The sequence below is a fragment of the Mirounga leonina genome, unplaced genomic scaffold, assembly GCF_011800145.1.
Source record: "Mirounga leonina isolate KUSES-001 unplaced genomic scaffold, KU_Mleo_1.0 Mir_357, whole genome shotgun sequence".
Classification (NCBI taxonomy): domain Eukaryota; kingdom Metazoa; phylum Chordata; class Mammalia; order Carnivora; family Phocidae; genus Mirounga; species Mirounga leonina.
Window position 1 is genome coordinate 2,054,161 of NW_023270702.1, and position 18,826 is coordinate 2,072,986.

Consider the following 18,826-nt stretch of genomic DNA (forward strand, 5'->3'; position numbering starts at 1 on the left):
TTCCCACGGCCAGGCTCCCTCTTGCTGCTGTTTATCCTCCGTTATCTGCCCGCAGAATCACGGTTCCCCAGCTTCATACCTCAAAACCAACTGCCTGCAATATTCTGTTTGTAGAGATCCAGATCTTCTTACATCTCAGGCTGGTTTTGTGGGTGCTCAGAATGGTCTGATAGATATCCAGCTCAATTCCGGGGACCAGTTGAAATAGGGTCCCCTACTCCTCTGCCATCTTTCCTTCATTATGCCCATTTCCATTAGCATAACAACACATATGGTGTAATAATTGAGAAGTCTCTAAATTATAGATAAAAAGATGAGCCTGCAAATGTGTATTTTCTGCCACTTAAGAGAACTTTGATATAAAAGATTCTATTAAGCAATTTTATTTGTTCATTCATATTAGAAGTGTAAACAAAGTGCCAGATACTCTCCTAGGTACTCTGAGGTTGCCATTGTACAAAAGTCTGTCTTCATGGAACTCTTATTTTAATGAGGGCAACAGAATAAGCAATTAAACAGCAACCAAATAAACAAAATATTGTTTTAAATAGTAATTCTGGTTTTGAGAAAAATAAAACAAAGTGGGGAGGTAGAAAGTTGGGAGGTGGGGCGCCTGGGTGGCTCAGTTGGTTAAGCGACTGCCTTCGGCTCAGGTCATGATCCTGGAGTCCCTGGATCGAGTCCCGCATCCGGCTTCCTGCTCGGCAGGGAGTCTGCTTCTCCCTCTGACCCTCCCCTCTCTCATGTGCTCTCTCTCATTCTCTCTCTCTCAAATAAATAAATAAAATCTTTAAAAAAAAAAAAAAAAAGAAAGAAAGTTGGGAGGTGATGAGATGTCATGCAAAGATTATAATATGGTTTGGTATTATCTACATGTTAGAAATAGTATCTTGCTGCTACGCAGAGAAGAGATTATAGCTGTGTAAGAATGGAAGCAGTGACACTGGACAGGAGGCCATTCTGGTCATCTTGGGAGGGATGTGATGATGGCTATCACCTGGTGGGGGCAGTGGAGGTAATGACATGTGCCTTTACTTGGTAGATATTTGAAGGTAAAGATGGTAGGACTTGCTTACAGATTGTCAAAAGCCCAGGAATGAGGTCATCGTGGTATTCACAGCCATTGCCTGGATGAGACCACGCTGTAGAGAGGGTAGTTCAGAGCAAAGTTCTGAGTCCTGGGCAATGCAATATTTAGAGGCCTGGAAGAGAAATTTTCATAAAAGGAGACTGAGATGGATCATTCGCTGAAGTAGGAGTGTGGTGTCTTGAGAGCAAGTAAAGAAAATGTTTCTGAGAAAAAGAAGTGATCAACCATGTCTTATCCTACTACCAAAAGTAGGAGTGGGAAAATGCCACATAATAATTCGTGATTTACAAAATCATTCTCTAATGCCCAAAACATCCCCCCAGTGGATCTAGGTATTCCTCAACTCTTTGCACCAAAAATATCACTTGGCCTATCAGTTTCTCCTGAAAGTCTGTATCGATAGATAGTATCTGTAGAGCAAATAATGGACAGATTGAGAATTATAGTTTTTTTTGTTTCGGTTTTTTTTTACATTTTTAAATTTTATTATGTTATGTTAATCACCATAAATTACATCATTGGTTTTTGATGTAGTGTTCCATGATTCATTGTTTGTGTATAACACCCAGTGTTCCATTCAGTACATGCCTTCGTTAATACCCATCACCAGGCTAACCCATCCCCCCACCTCCCTCCCCTCTAGAACCCTCAGTTTGTTTCTCAGAGTCCATAGTCTCTCATGGTTCGTCTGCCCCTCCGATTCCCCCCCTTCATTTTTCCCTTCCTACTATCTTCTTTTTTTTTTTTTAACATATAATGTATTATTTGTTTCAGAGGTACAGGTCTTTGAGTAACTCCCCAAGACCCCAAAATTCTGTAAAAAAATCTAGAAGTAGTTGGAAATGCAGACTGATTCAGAGAAAGCAAGTTGTTAACAAGTGAAATAAAGTGCTAGAGAAGACACAGAGAAGAGGATTATGTAAAGTTTCAATTAACTGCCTCTCAGGTTCATTTTCCATTGTAGTAAACGTGAATTTCATTTGTTATGTGCCCTTCCCCCCATTTTAAGCATCTCCAAAGTTGAAAGATGTGTTCATATATACACACATTGGGATAAAATATGAATAGAAGCCTACTGGACAAAATGATGAACAGAGCAGTGTAATATACAAGGGACAGTCTAGCAGATAAGAAAAAAAAAATGTAACAGATTAGGCTGAGAATCCAAACTGTCTGGCAACAGCAAGGTTAACAGCACATGATAGAGAACAGGTGAGGCCTGAAAGCTAAAGCAGTAAGCTGCTTTGTGTCCAGCTACTTTCATAGCATTCCTATCCTGAGAGCCAGTTTCTGACTTGGCTCATTCTGGAAGCCAGAAAGGTGAGCTGGAATGGCAAAAGTTGTATCCTTATGGAATAAATTGTTGACAATAATGAGAATCTGGGAAATAAGCATGACCTCTACCCATGATATCTGACTATAAGAAATTATATCCTTTGTGCTCATTTTCCACAGAATCTGAATGGAGATTACCTCTGTAAGAATATAATGTGTGATGTTTGGTTGAAATATTGTTTCTAACAGTGTTTATTTCTCAGATTGTTGTAAGACTATATTTCTCCAGGAAATAAATAAATAAAAATATATTTTAGCATTAAATTTTCTCTTCGATTATAGTCTTTTCCATTGACGACACAAAATGATATTTTAAAATTGGTAAAGCAGGGGTGCCTGGTTGGCTCAGTCAGCTGGATGTCTGACTCTTGGTTTTGCTTGGTCATGGTCTCAGGGTCCCAGGATTGAGCCCCATATCAGGCTCCACTGGGCTCTGTGCTCAGTGCAGAGTCTGGTTGTCCCTCTCCCTCCCCCTCTGCCCCTTCCCCCGCCCTCTGTCTCTTTCTCTCTCTCTAAAATACATACATACATACATACATACATACATAAAGTCTTTTTAAAAATTAAAAAAAAAAAGTAAGCCATGACAGAAAAGGAAATCTCTTGGAGAAACAGTGAATAGAATGGAGAAAAAGTCTACCCCAGATATACTTTGTATACTTTGCAGTTTTATTAGCTCTCTGTGAGATTAATCTCAGTTTTCTGGCTATCCACTCTTGCTTAATTATTTGAACCAAGCCGCATTCTTTCTTGTATTTAGCATTTTGCTCTTAAACTTTGGTGGACATCAGAATTACTTGGAAGATTTGTTAAAACTCAGTTTGCTGGGCCCTACTCAGAATTTTTGATACCGTAGGTCTGGGATGGGCCCAGGGATTTTACATTTCTCACAAATTCATAGATGATATTGATGCTATTGGTCTGTGAGTCACCAGTAAAAACCACTGAGTAAACACAGCAGTAATGGGTGGTACTGTTATATACATAAATAAAATTGACATGAATAAAATTAAAGTCAAGATAATGTATTTATTTTTATTTTATCAGCTGTGTTCCGGGATTTAAAGGATAGCTGCAGAATGAAGTAATCTTAGAGTGCCTATCTAAAACATGTATGTTTTGTGTATATATCATTTAAAGAAAAACAAAAATCCCTCATGAATTCTTAGAAGTTTAACAGACTCTATCCTAGGTACTCCTCCAGATACTGAAGGAAGGCGGAAGAATATGAGATAAATAAAATACAACACAGTGATACAGTGCCACTGTATCATTTTATTTTTTTTTAAGATTTTATTTATTTGAGAGTAAGAGAGATCACGAGCAGGGGGAAGGGTAGAGGGAGAAGCAGACTTCCCACTGAGCAAGGAGCCCAATGTGGAGCTCCATCCCAGGACCCTGAGATGATGACCTGAGCCGAAGGCAGACGCTTAACCGACTGAGCCACCCAGGCACCTGCACTTTACTTACTTTAACTCATTTAATTCCTCATAAGAATCCCATGGAAAGTACTATTTTTAATCTCTGCTTTACAGATGAGACATTGTATCACTTGCCTGAATAGTGGCAGAGCTGGGATTTGGATCCAGAGAGCCCAGCTGAGGTGGCCACATTACTAACCACTCAATGACTGCAACCCTGTATACACTGTGATGAGCTATAGCTCCAGGGTGTCGTGGGAGTCCAGAGAAAGAAGGGCAGTCAGAGAAAGCTTCCTAGGGAGATGATCTTAAATTTAGAGGAAAGGTTATGAATTATTTTTACTAAATTATTTAAAATTACTACTTTAACGAATAATTTATAGAAGCAAGTTTTAAATTATCTCAGATGCTCTGTATGTTATTTTTTTGCAATCCTAGAAATATGATGATTTTTGTTTCAGAGTGCGTGATTTCCTTCCAATCACCCATTTTTACCTCCATGGGCAAATACTATCCTTGAGGATGGAGCTCTGTTTATTTTGTCCATGGATTTATTCCCAGTGCCTATAAGTGTTTCTAGCACTCAATAAACATTTACTACATTAATTAACTTGTTAATGGCAACCAAGTTAACTACAGAATAACATCAATAAGACCCTGGTCAGCAATCCATATAGACTCTAATATTTGAGCTCCAAAAAGAAAAGAGCTCTTCTTTGTAGGAATATAAGGCAGCTATTTATAATGTCATTATTTTGTCTTTTCTCTTCTTTTCTACCTCTGATCTGTGGTAACTGCCATAGCGGAATGAAAAAAAAAAAATGGCATGTGAGCTTTCTGAATATGCTGCTTGAATTCTCATGCACAAAACCCCAAAACACATATGTTCATCTTCTCTGGGCCCACACACAAAAAATACAGGGTTTTCAGGTTCGAAAGTAATAAGTTTAAATCTGTAAGTTTATCATAGGGTAGGGGAAAAAAACATAAACACTGTCCATTAGTAACTGATAACAGGAAAGAGGCTCTGTACTATGCATTTTATTAAGAAATGCATGCCTGGGTTAGCTTCAATTACACACATGCACACAGATAATGGAAATGGTCTTTTTTTATTCTATTATAGATTGAATAAGTTATTACTTAAGGAACTCCTCTTACTTTGCAGCTGCTGTGCAGTAGTGATCCTCAAACCTGGAGTTTCTGTCCTCTGAAATTCTTGACAGGTCCAGAACCCCCCAGCACTAACCTATTATTAACCTATCCCCGAATATCTTTCGTTTCTAAAAGGGACTCATTTGCTTTTGGGATTCTACCATTACCAAAAAGTTACAGAAGATCTTTGCAGTGTCACTGCAGGTGTAAAGACTCTGAGAAGGATAGTAATTCAAAGACAGAACTTGTTTTTATGTCTTGTTTCTATAGGTTATGGTTTACCAAAACCACTGTGGTCATTTTCCTCACCTAATTAGTCAGGATGCTCCAGAGAAACAGAACCAATAGGATGTGTTAAGAGAGACAAAGAGACAGAGAGGTTTACTTTAAGGAACTGGCCCATGTGATTGTGATTGTACACAATTCTGAAATGTGTAGGTCATGCCAGGAGGCTGGAAATTTCAGCAGAAGTTGATTTTGTTGCCTTGAGTCCAAAGGCAGTCTGGAGACCAAATTTATTCCTCGCTGGGGATCCTCTGTCTTTTCTCCTACAGCCTTCAGCTGATTAGATGAGGCCCACTCCCATGACGGAGGGTAATCTGCTTTACTCAGAGTCTACTGATTTAAATGTTAATCATATCTACAGTATACTTTCATAGTTACATCTAGACTGATATTTGACTAAACAACTGGGCACCATAACCAAGCCAGGTGACACATAAAAATAACAATCACACTTACCATCATTCTATTGTTTAGAGGTCAGCAGCTCTAAACAACAGTAATTTACCCACACACCTCTTGGGATCCCTAGCAATCAGTTTGAAAAATGCTGGTCAATAGATTTGTAAAGCAACCATAACCTAGTAGATAGAAAATTTTCTAAAATATCCTATCCTAGTTAATAGACTGAGGATGTGTTGATAGTGTGGTTAAGAGAAATAATTTGAATCCATGTATGTAATATAAATCCTTGATCAAGGAAAAATAGATACTGCTTAGAATGTTAAGACATACTGAATTATAGAGCTATTACTACCTTCCTGTTTCATGAGGGTGTCTTTTGAGTTAACATCTCCTGCTTAGTGTAATAAGCTAAATTATCCCTAAAGAAATTCATGTCCCAATTCCCAGGTCTGCAATTATGTTACCTTATATGGCAAAAATATGTCTGGGGCCTTATTTCAGAATATTTTCTCTTCTAATAAAAAATCACCTCAGAATATTTGCTCTTCCCCAAAACAAGTTTTCTGTGGTGACCCAGGAGCTAAGTTTGTAGCCAATATGCTCTAGTCAAAGACCCATATGTCTAATATGACTTACTGTTCTATAATTTACTGTGGCAGCTACCCCATCAACACCCACACTTATGCCTCTTCATGGCTATCATTGGCACCTTCCCTAATGAATTTCTCTTTCTCTTACCTTGTAACTTTGTAGCCATGAACCTGAATGTTATCTTAAATCCACCTCTTTCCTTCAGAGCAGGCAGACTCAATCATCAAGTCCTATTAACTTTTCTTTTGAAGTGTCTGACATTTCTGTTCTTCCTTGTCCATTCCAGTGTGTCTCCACTCTAATTCAGACCATCAGTTATTTCTCCTTGCTCCTGAAAAAGTCTTCTAGCAGGTTTTTCTAACATGTTTCATTTTCTGTCCTACACTTGGGTGCTCCCCTAGACATTCTTACATTCCATTTTTATCCTGTCCCTATATTATGTATGATGATGCTCCCAAAGGCATCTTAAGCTCTAACCAGTCCCTTTATTGCCCCCAGTACTGCCCAAATTTTCCTTGCTTTAGTTCATTTTTATTTTCAAAATTATTTAACATTTTTAAAGAATAAATCAGTTGCTAAAGACTATAAGAAGTCCTGAAAAATGCTGAATACTCCTTACTACCAAAATCAAGCATCCTTGCGTGATATGTTGGTTTACTGCCTGGCAGTGCATATCCCTTGGATTTCTATGTGAGGCCCATACAAAAGCCAGTGGGTAACTTTCCACCTGTAAGTCATGGCCTCATGGGAAAGTGTCCAGCATTCTGATCTCAGCTTCACCCATTGTGTTTCCTCACTTATATTGTTCTAGGCTTCCTGACTCTTTCTAGATTCTTTCCTGGCTTCTTCCTGCATTCTTAGTTTTTTTGTTTTTTGTTTTTTTTCACTGTCAAGATTCAGCAGAGCAAAGTAATTTTCAAAAGTCATTTTTAAATGAACACAGAGGAACAATACAGTCACACATCTATAGAAATAAAGTTTCTAGAGATTTCTTAAACAGAGATTAGCCACAGATTGGCTGGATTGGTTGAACTTGGAGCAGCCCCACTCTTTTTATTACGTCATCACTGTCCGAGTTAGATAGTGGAGAATGGATAATAAACCTGCTCAAATGCCATGAGATTTCATTTTAATTGATACCATTCCAAGAACTGCTAATAAGGACTATACATCCTCCTTTGCTTCCTAACATCACCTCCAGGCATGGGATCCAAACTCCCAGGCTATTTATTATGGCTTCATGGATTTACTTCAGTCTTGTTTTACATGTTGCCTTATTTCTCCTTGGCCATTCCTGGCCACTGCCCTGGATAAGAAAGTGTTTTACAGTGTGTCCCCAAATACGCCTTCTCTGGGATCAGATCATCTTGCATCAACCTGCTGCTTACATGTTCTGCTGCTCTGCTGTCACTCATTGTAACACTACATGCCTGCGATTCCTCCTTTTCCACTCCATTCATTCATTAGTTGTCATATTTCCTTCCTTTTCTCTTCCTTCTTCCTCTTTTCCTCTTTCTCCTCCTCTTATTACTACTGTTGCTAATTTTCTGGTGGATTCTATCTATGAGGGTATTCAGTGAACAATGAACTCTTTCTGGATTCAAGGTTACATGCTCCATTCATTTCTCATGCTTCTTGTCAGTTCATCATTCAGATATTTTGCATGCCAGAACATCAATCCTCCAGAACTTTATTTTTATAGCTTTATAAAACTCCCAAATCTTAAGCATTTAGTTACAACAAAATATACAGAATCTAATCAAAATTAAAAAGATCTACAGTCACTCAAAGGAATTTATATTATCTGAGAACAACAAAGTAAGGATTCACTTTCATCCTAGATTTTCCTATTATTTTGCCTAAGCCTGGCAAGTGGGAAGATAAACAAGACAGAGTCAAGGCCCTAGGACTGTTCTTTCAGCCTCCAGGGTGGTTGCCAGTGTGGGCTTTAACCATGCCCAGTTTGTATTTTAACCTTGTAAGCCCTAAACACAGAGACAGGCAGGGAGAATGCCTCAGAAATCATGGGCTGAGATGTTCACAGCTTCCTCCTCTAGCCTGTTGCCTTTCCTGGCCTCACCCTGAGAAACAACACACAGGACTGCACCCAGAGACTCCTTAACCGTGTGGAAGAAAGAAAAGAAGGCACTATACTAAATGCCCCGCCGTGTTGCAATGGGAAACAAATGTTGAACTCTCTCTCCAAAAGGGAAAAGGGGCCTTTAGATTGCTTTACAATGCAATTGATTCTCATTGTTCACGGTAGTTATGTACTATAAAGTCACTGAATAGAGAATACTGAACATTGCTCGAGGAGAATACAGGATTAGCTTCCTGCAAACTTCTGGTCACATTTTCGTCAGCCTATCAATACATAGTCTCATTTTATGCATGTTTCTGTTTAAAAACACAGCATTTAATATGTATTTTTGAGTCATTAACATAGAACTCACCAACAATATCATTATAATTCATGCCTGAATGCAGCTTATCTAACACACTTATTCTCTTCATAAAGCGGATCACAGCCTTTTTATGCTTAGGAACACCAGACAGCACCCCTGTGCTATGCCAGGGGGCCACTTTGTAAACAACTAATCACCACCACCAACAACAAAAAACCCCACAAAAATGGGAAACATGTGGCACTACATAGACCACAAAGAGGACATTTGTTTTAAGTATGAGAGTTGAAATAAGAAGGCAGGGTGTTGCCTTGTTTGACCTCAGCTGGGAACATGCACTCAGATTTTTTACTGCTCTGCACATGTCTACAAATGACCACAAAATGGCCACAAGTTTTGATTTGGCGGGGGAGGGAACAAATACATTTTAATGAGTAGGAAAATTTGCAAATATGAAATTCTGAATAATGAGGATCAATAGCACTTGTTTGTATGAAAGAATACATTGGACCTAGATTTAATAGCTTATTGGTTAGATGTTATCATCTTCATTTAAAGGTTGAGAAAATTGAGACACAAAGTTCAAGTAACTTGTCCAAATTACACCATTAGTAAATTCTGGAGTTGGGATTCCATCCATCCAATCTGGTTCCAAAGCCCTGATGTTTAAGCACATCTGCACAATATTGCCTCTCAAAATAAATATTAAGTTTTAGAATTCTAAGGTTTATAATAATAAAAGCTGTTATTTTGAACTTTATTAAGATGAAACCAGGATTCATTTGAATATAATGTTGATTAGGAATTCAACCACTTTAACTAAAACACTTATAAAAAAAAATCTTACATGAAGTTTCCTGAGACAATTAACAAGGGACATACAAATCGGATACAATTTTTAATATATTTCTCTTAAATATTTAAAAGAATATTTTAGTAACAAGAATGTAATTGCAATAATTAATGAGGTGAATACAAAATTGAGATTAATACTAAAGTGTGTATCTTTGTACTTCCCACTCATATTTTATGTAATACAAAAGATAACAAAACTGCAGCAAAGGGATTTGATGGAACATTATTTCCCTTGTGCATTGAATTTACACTGTCAAGGCTTTAGAAATATAGTAACCCTGGAGGTATTTTTTTTTGTTGCTTGAAATTCTAAATAGGATTCTATGTTTACTATTTCGACAGCATGTGGAGAATGGCACCTCACATGTTGCATTTGTGCTTCTCTTGTCACAGAACAATCAGATTCATACACCCAGCAATGCTCCATTTTACAGATCCACGGAAATACTAACATTTATCAGATTCCAAATCCTATGACGAAAGGAATGAAAATTATTACCTTTCTTCAACCTTCTCAAATATCATCCTTACTCTTTAATTGGTATCTGATTAGCATCCAGGGAAAATTACCCTAAGACCATCTGTGGCATGGCTTCTAACCCAGAAGAAAATCAGAAGTCCCCAACCCTCTGATTTTATAAATGAAGAATCAGAGGTCCAGGGAGATGAAGGAACTTTCTTAAGCATTACAGATTTAGTGGCTGAGCTGGGATTAGAAAGCAGATCTCTTGACTTATCTTCTCTTTGTTGTGTGCTTTATTGTTTTGTCCTGAAGTGGCCACCTGGTCATTCTACTTTGAGTGAATAAATATTTATGATTCCAGATAGTGATTTATGAGAACAAATGGATTACATGATCACGTACTTCCAGTTTGCATCATCATCTTTTAAATTTTTAAAGCTTATATTCCAACCTTTGGTATATTCCCATTCTATTATTCTAGTGAGCTAGGTTAATCTTTTGAAAGCTTTGGTTTGATTACTTCAGTCTAATTATTGGCCACCTTTTATAGGGATTACCTTGAACTGTTAGAAATGGCTCAGCACAAATATATGACTCAATTTCTTTACTATGTACCAACTCACCTATTTATTTTTATTTGTAAAACTAATGAAATTGGAATTTCCTTGAAAGGGGAGAGACATTTAATTCTGTTCTTCTGAAATTACCATTCAACAAACATTGGTTGAAACAACTAAAACTGAAAATTTATTTCATCCAGAAAAAAAAGTCAAAAGCAAACTGACCACACTTTAGTGTGAATTGTGGCTTCTTATTTACACCTTGATAATAAAAACAGATGCAATGAATCTTGATTAATTCAGTGGAAATTTCCATGAAATGAAGCAGATGTACACCACAGATTAAGCAAACTTTAAAAGGCTTTTTATATCTTTTTAAGGAATCCATTATTTTAATCCAATAAGTAAGATTATAAACCACTTATAAAATAAATGTTGTAAGTTTAAGAAAATCGCTAAATGGTGTATAAGCTAAGACTAATAGGACTTCTGTTTCTCATTACAGTGTACATCATAAGAGTGTATTGCTCCCATTGTAACAACAAGCAAGATGATTTTCAAAATCAGTTTCTCTTTTTTAATCCAGCAGAAAATGAATGACAAAAGAAATCTAAATGAACCAAATTCCAGAAAGGGACAATCCTTCATAAGAAAGAAGAAATCCATGAATTCCTTTATCCTTTACAGAGCAACAAGAACTCACTATTAATGATGAGTAAAAAGAAACCAACTGAACATTTAGCAAACTTTAAGTGGATATATTAGGCTAGTGTGATGGACAAAAGTCCCAAAGAACCCCAGTTACAGATTGGGTCTGCATCACCCACTACCTCTCTTTTGTAGTCTAAGTACACAGAGGTAGTATACCAATGGCTGAAGGGCAGGAAAACTGAGAGGGGTCCTTGAAAAACATCCCGAGTCTTCCCTAAAAGTCTACTAATGGCTGCTGAAGAGTGAAAGGGGGACAGTTTGCTGAGACAAATCCCACCAAAGCTTTTACCATATGGAAAGCAAGTTCTAAGTAGAGAGAGGCATAAAAGCTGGAAGAAATACCTCCAAGCTATTGGGATGGTAAGGAGTCTGCCCTAACTGGGTATACTACAGAAGCCCCACAAAATCTGAGAGAGATATGCTGATGTGAAGTTTGGAGGCGGGACTGGAGAAAAAGAAGAATATCTGGTGACCCAAAAGCTGACAGCCAGTCTGTACAGCAGCTGAGTTTTCTTGTGTCTCAGTAGGGCTCAGATCCCAGCCTGTGCTGAAGAAAGCTGTGATCCTGCCCTCAAAATATTTGAGGCCAGTTGTTAATGGAAGCTAAGTAAAGACACAAAAATGACCAAACTCAGTTAGTTCATTGACAGATAAGTTTCACTCTGTTCCCAAGTGTAATTGTCTGACTGAGGAAATGGTGTGCCTTATTCTGGGGGTAAACGTTATTTATTTCAGTTCTATAATACAATGTTCAGTGTACAATAAAAAATTACAAGAAATATGAAGAAGGAATAAAAGGTGACCCTTGGTCAAGAAAAGAGACAGTGATTAGAAGCAGACACAGAAATGTTCCAGATGTTGAAATTATCAGATGGAACATTAACTATGATAAAAACATTATAGAATCTATTGTAAGAGTTGGCAAATGTGTAAAAAGTTGGCAATTTTATCAGAGCAATAGTAATTATAATAAAAAAGGATATCCTAGAAATATACAATATCAGAAAAATTTTAAAAATTAAATAGCCTTAATTAAGAAGAAGAAGAAGAAAAGAGAATCAGTAAACTTGAAGACAGTCCAAATAGCTTATTCAAACTGAAAAAGAGATGAAAAATCTAGACTCAAAGTAAAACCATAAAAAAGAACAAGCTCAATTCATCTACATATTAATTTGACTCAATTCTAATCCAAGCTGTATAGGATAATATTAAATAATCTAACATATGTGTAATTGTAGTCCCTTAGTAAAGGTGACAGAGAATGAGGCAAAAAAATATTTGAAGAAATAATGGCCATGAATGATCCAAAGTTGATGAATGACTTCAATCCACAGATTCAATAAGCCCCATAACCCCCAAGCAGAATAAATACAAAAATATACCTACACACACCATAGTTAAACTGCTGAAAATCAAAAATAATAATAAAATCTTAAAAGTAGCTGTGGGTGGGGAGGGTGAGAGGGTGAGGAGTTTGTGATGGAGAAAGCACATTCCATACAGGAAAACAATTAGAAGAATGATATCTGACTTCTCATCAAAAAAAAGGGCCAGAAAATAACGCAATACACATGTATATGTGATTCCACTTATATGAAATCCAAGAAGAAATCAAACTTACCTATGTTGATAAAAATTAGAAAGTAGTTGCTTCTGAAGTGGAGAATTGACTAGAATGAGATATGAGAGAATTTGCTGCGGTGATACAAGCTTTCTTTAGCTTGTTTTGGGTGGTGGTTACATGGGTGTATATAATTGTTAAAACTCATCAAACTCATCAGTGCAATTTTAAATTATATTTTTATAAAAAAAATTTTTAATCCCTAGAAACATAAATATTACAAACTTGCCTGTTCCAGATACAGAGGAATCCATTCATATCTCAAATTCTCATAATAATTAAATCAAGGTGAAAATATAAAAAGTATGGTTTTACAAAAAGTATACATAAAAGCCTGAACTAGTTCTTAGCATAATCATACCTGTATTGATATGAATATCTTTATTCATATATAGAAATATAATATTATATCCACATGCTGAGTATATTTAATTTGATGTTCTACAAAAATAATGCTAAAGATCATGATTTAATTAGCATTAAAATAACTAACATAGTGCCTGTGAATCATTTCAAATTCTTTGAAAGGTTAACTCTGTCATATTTTAATTTTAAAAACTTAAAAATTTTTTAGTTATTGGTCATGTGTATTAGCAGGCTGAGCATTTCCAACTTAATGAAAATAAGCAGGCAAAATAACCTCATCCAAGATAATAAAAAGGGTTGCTGTAAATGATCATTTAGGCCAATTTAAAACTGTTTCATCATTTTATAAAGGACCAACTATTCTGGGGTCAAGCTCTCAGGATGGTTAGTACTTTGGAATAATGAAAAGAATTAGGGATCTTATGGTTGGAACAAAGATGATTTAGGACAAGAATGCTTTAAACTATTGACATAGAAGAGAGAATATTTATTGAATGCCTATTATGTTTCAGACACTCGCTGGGCACTTTTTCTGTGTTACGTCACTTAATTATCTCAATAGCCCTACAAATTTGGAAGAGAAGGCTAGGCTCAGATAATTAGTAGCTTGTTGAAGTTCACATAGTGAATACCGACTCTAAGCCTGTGCATTTGTGACTATCATATTCTATATTGCCCAAAGGATATTTAGAGGAAATACAATTCACCTCAAGAGAAGTAAGAATTGTCCAATAATCAGTGTTGTCTAACCAAGACACAGGCTGCCTTAGGAAGTAAAGGACACTCTGTCATTAGAGGTATGCAAGTAGAACCCAGATCATCTCTTATGAGCTCTAGGAATACAATTCTTTTTTTTTTATGTTATGTTAATCACCATACATTACATCATTAGTTTTTGATGTAGTGTTCCATGATTCATTGTTTGCATATAACACCCAGTGCTCCATGCAGTGTATGTGCCCTCCTTAATACCCATCACCAGGCTAACCCATCCTCCCACCCCCCTCCCCTCTAGAACCCTCAGTTTCTCAGAGTCCATAGTCTTTCATGGTTTGTCTCCCCCTCCGATTTCCCCCCCTTCATTTTTCCCTTCCTGCTATCTTCTTCTTTTTTTTTTAACATATAATGTATTATTTGTTTCAGAGGTACAGGTCTGTGATTCAAGAGTCTTACACATAGGAATACAATTCTATTACTGGGTAGGAAACTGAAAAGATACCCTCTAAGGCTCTTTCATGTCTGTAACCTCACAAAGTATTCTAGTAGATTAGTGGATTTTAAGCTACTACTAAAAATGAAGTAGAGAAATGGAAAATAAAGAAGCCAACCTTCAAACTTGTAGCACCCTTTACTATCACTATAATCTTAAATCAACAGAACTTCTTCCATTTACATATCAGAAAGCACGGTTCAGAGTAGCACGACTGTTAAGAAAGGTAGCCTGAAAAACCATGACCACTTATCATAGTCCTAGTTACTCTTTTTGATGTACAAGAGAGATTCTTAATGAAGTTTGTTGTTGTTGTTTCTATTATGTTATCCTAAACTTGAGGGATTTACTGACCGGGGTTTGGTGAGGTTAAAAGGTGACTGTGTTCCCATAATGATTAAACATTTATTTAATGATAAAAACATTTTAAGTTGCATTGACAGTGATTTAAAAGTTCACCAGAATAATAGTGTGCAGGAATAATGCATAAAGCATTGATTCCAGGTGATGTTTTTTGTTTATTGTATGATGTGTCAATGAGAGAGATGATCAAGGGTATGTAGAAATCTGACATTATCATGTAAATATTTTTCTTCATTAACTTTGCCCTGGTTTAATTATAGCAGAAAATTATATTTCATGGTGCCTTTTAATGAAAATAAATAAAAAATTATATCTTAATACCTTAAGTAACTACACTTTTATTTTGAAGATGGTACCTACTTTAGACAGTTTCAGCTTTCACAGGTTCATCTTCATAAAATATTTGATAAATTTTGACCCACTGCATACCACATAAGAAGGGACCAGTGCATTTATCACTGAAATACAACCATGGGATTTACCTATAGCCATTTAGTACTAACACATTTTGAAGGGTAAAATATTTCCTTACAGCAAAGTTATTAATGTATCCTGGAGGGCTTTGTTTTGTTTTCTGTTAAAACATACAAACCAACAAACTAAATAACACCCTGAAACACCCAAGTGAATTGAAAACTCAACATCTCATTTCCTCATTTCCTTTTTTGTTGCTTTAGTCTACAAAATAGCAAAGAGGTAAATGAAGCCAGATTCAGTTTTCCAAAACATTATGGAAGAAAATTGACTTTTGCTTTGACACCTTTGTTTCGGTTGCCATAAGTCTTCCCATTGCATGCTTCCGATAATGCCACAGCTATTCAAGCAAGCTGGTATGTAATTTCTGTGACACATTTTTTCCAGCTAGGTGTGAAAGTATAGAATAATAACAAACCATCACTCATCTCTGTATGTGTGTTTTTTCATTGAGATAGCAGTTTACACTCACCACTTTATAGTTATACATAATTAATACTCCTAATTGATAGCTAATAACTAATTATGAAACTCAAACTCTGAAACATTGACATGAAAGCTGTAAAATTCTGATGGAAATTTCCATACTGAAGATGTTTATAAAAGTGCTCACCTGTATTTTCTGTTGCAGTTCCTTTTTGAAAGAAAAAATTCACATAGAAATCTAATATAACCCCTCCAGCAGTTATGTGTCCATTTGACCTTCAGAAGGCAGCGAACTAGGCATGGCAGTAGAAAACACAGAAAGGTTTTATAGATGGACCTATTTAATATTGTTAGTGTTTGGCTAATGTTGAAATATATTCAAAAAGAGTTATTACAATATGATATTTGTGTTCTGTTTTATTTTGTATTTAAGGGGTTGATATGCCTTTCCAAATTAAACTTACCCCCCAAGTAAGATGGGGGCATTAATGCTAGTGAGAATATCAGTTTATATTTATTGTATGATGAGAAATAGGAAGGAGGAGATGCCTCATTGTTAAAACCACTGATGGTTTCTTATATGTGAAATCACACTGAAAGTCTGTTCTACTTTATGAGAATTACTTTTAGTAGATTGTGTTTGACTTCTTCTTATGGAATTCCAGACATGATAAAAACATATTAATCCTTTTACCTCTAATGCTTACAGATACTCATTTCAAAGAACTCGCAACTCTTCTCCACTGTGCAGCAAAATTTGGTTTGAAGAACTTGGCTATTCATTTGCTTCAATGTTCAGGAGCAACCTGGGCGTCTACGATGAAAAATTTCGAGGGTTCAGATCCAACACATATTGCTGAAAGGCATGGTCACAAAGAACTCAAGAAAATCTTTGAAGACTTTTCAGTAAGGTTTTTGTTTTTTTTTTCCATTTTATCTCTGGAACTCTTTATAAGTGTGTGTGTGTGTGTGTGTGTGTGTGTACATTGCCCTTTTGGAAATGATGCTACTGCTCAGCTAGAGTATAGTGTCTTTTGGTCCTGAGTCATTCACTGTGTTAAAAGCATTTTGCAAGATAGGTCAACTTGTTTTGGTATCACTATAAACCAGCTCTGATTCCATGCTTCCTTCCCTAAATAGCCCTTTTTAAAACTTGTCTTTCTGGCTTCTATATAGCCTGTTCCATATTGAAGAGGAGATGATGAAAAGGCAATGAAAACCCATTACCTTTATTCTTTCATTCAAGAGTCTGAGTTAGACACTGTTAGGCTCATGAAATTAGATAATTAGGTTAAAGGACAGCATTCTGATAATCATTCAAAGTCGTCCATAAAAAGTTAATTCATGTTACTTAAATTTGTTTCTCATAGGTGATTCTTTTTCTCTCTCTGTTAAGTCCCGGGTCCTTATTATGTAGTTTGAAGCCCCAAATTTCAGAAGGTTATTAGCTTAGAATTAGTAAGAATACAACCAAGGGAAGATTTTGAAGGAGGGGAAACTACCTTAGTATATAGAATACACTTTGTGTTTTCGTGATCAACTTTAGAAGAGCAATTATTTTCTCTTGTAACAAGAGAAATGTGTGTACATTTTGCTCAAAAAGTGAATTATGCTTCTGATGACTCTTTGGAAAATGTAATAAGACAATAATTGTTTTGGTGAATATGTCAAAATTTGTCTTTGGATTCTCAGAAGATAAATAATTTTATTGTCAATGAACAGTTAATAAGGAACATTGAAACGCCGTGGGAAGCTTCTGGTCTTTTTAGCATTCATTCTGATTATTAGATTAAGTCAATGTAATATTGGACTTCTATAAATCATTGGTATTTGTGGATTTCAGATGACAACCAATCTAACTTTTTCCACTTTTAAGAAATAGCAAAGTAGTTATCAGAATAGCATGGATATCATTCACAATGAATTACAATAAGAGATATTTTGCTTGTATTTAAAATCAATACAGAAACAAATAAATAAACAAACATAGAAATAAAGTTTTGTAACAAAATTGAAAAGGTACCTTTTTTATTCTGTATCCTTCAAATTAGGAATAAAAATTTTTATTCCTAAAAAGATTTCAGACTGTGATTCTCACATATCTGATGAGTGCATTCATTTTACTATCTACTCTGTAAAGTCATTGACTGGTGCAACATGGTATCTGTCTCAGGTAAGTCAATGAATCAATTCAGTCTTGAGCATATTTGCCTACAGTACTCTTGTGCAGGATATCTTGGTTGCCTGTCTCAATTCTCTATAACCCTATTCTCAAAATTTTAACCACTGGTGGACTTAAGTTAAAATTTCCTGTGAAAATCTTTAGCATCCAAGGTTACTTTCTATGATAAACCCTGATTTTTAAAGAGTAATGCTTTCACTTCTCATTCTCCAGTGAAGACTCAGCTTTTAACAGGTGCAGCCCCATGCAAACTGCATGTGCCTCATAAGTAACATGGCACTAGATATAATGCCAGTAGATATGAACATAAGTTCAGAGATAGGATTTGATGGATATGGGAAATAATTTTCTTTTTCTCTCACATCCTCTGGGTATTTGTACCTCTGCTCCTGCAGTAATAGCAATGATACAAGTTGATGGTATTATGGTATTATAATCTATAATAGTACTGGAAACATGAAAGAAGTGTAGGTGTTAATTAGATAACATTCTCAAAAAAAAAAAAATGAAAGCTACTCATTCATAATGAAGAGATTCTGTTCACAGATTAGCATGGATAGCCTAGATAGCAATCATTGCCTTTAGGTCACTGTTCACTCTTTTATAATGGCTGCATTCTAATTTTGCAGTTATACTTGATCGTTATGCTATGAAATTTGTTAAGTGATTTTATATATTTTGTCTCTTTGTGAGCTGTTAACATTTTGCCAGAATGTCTATAGTAGACATTGCCATTATAGGTAGGATAGATCAATTACTTTGTAAATGTTCTGATGTCAATAAGGAAATGACAATAACAGTTATAAGGGACAGCAATTTTATAAGGGAATATTATGGTTATGGATAATTAGGTATAACAATTTTGTAAGCTACCAAAAGCCTTTTTGAAAATGCGTGGTTAAGGAAATAGG

General features: G+C 35.9%; 1 protein-coding gene across 2 annotated transcripts in view; it reads left to right on the forward strand.

Annotated features, from left to right (window-relative positions):
* The window catches only part of BANK1 (B cell scaffold protein with ankyrin repeats 1), a 308,047-nt gene that overhangs the window by 137,061 nt on the left and 152,160 nt on the right, over window positions 1–18,826 (forward strand). For both annotated transcript variants that reach the window (XM_035030170.1, XM_035030171.1), the window contains one exon: window positions 16,443–16,639. In XM_035030170.1, coding sequence (XP_034886061.1) covers window positions 16,443–16,639 — 197 coding nt within the window. The remainder of the gene's footprint in view (window positions 1–16,442; window positions 16,640–18,826) is intronic.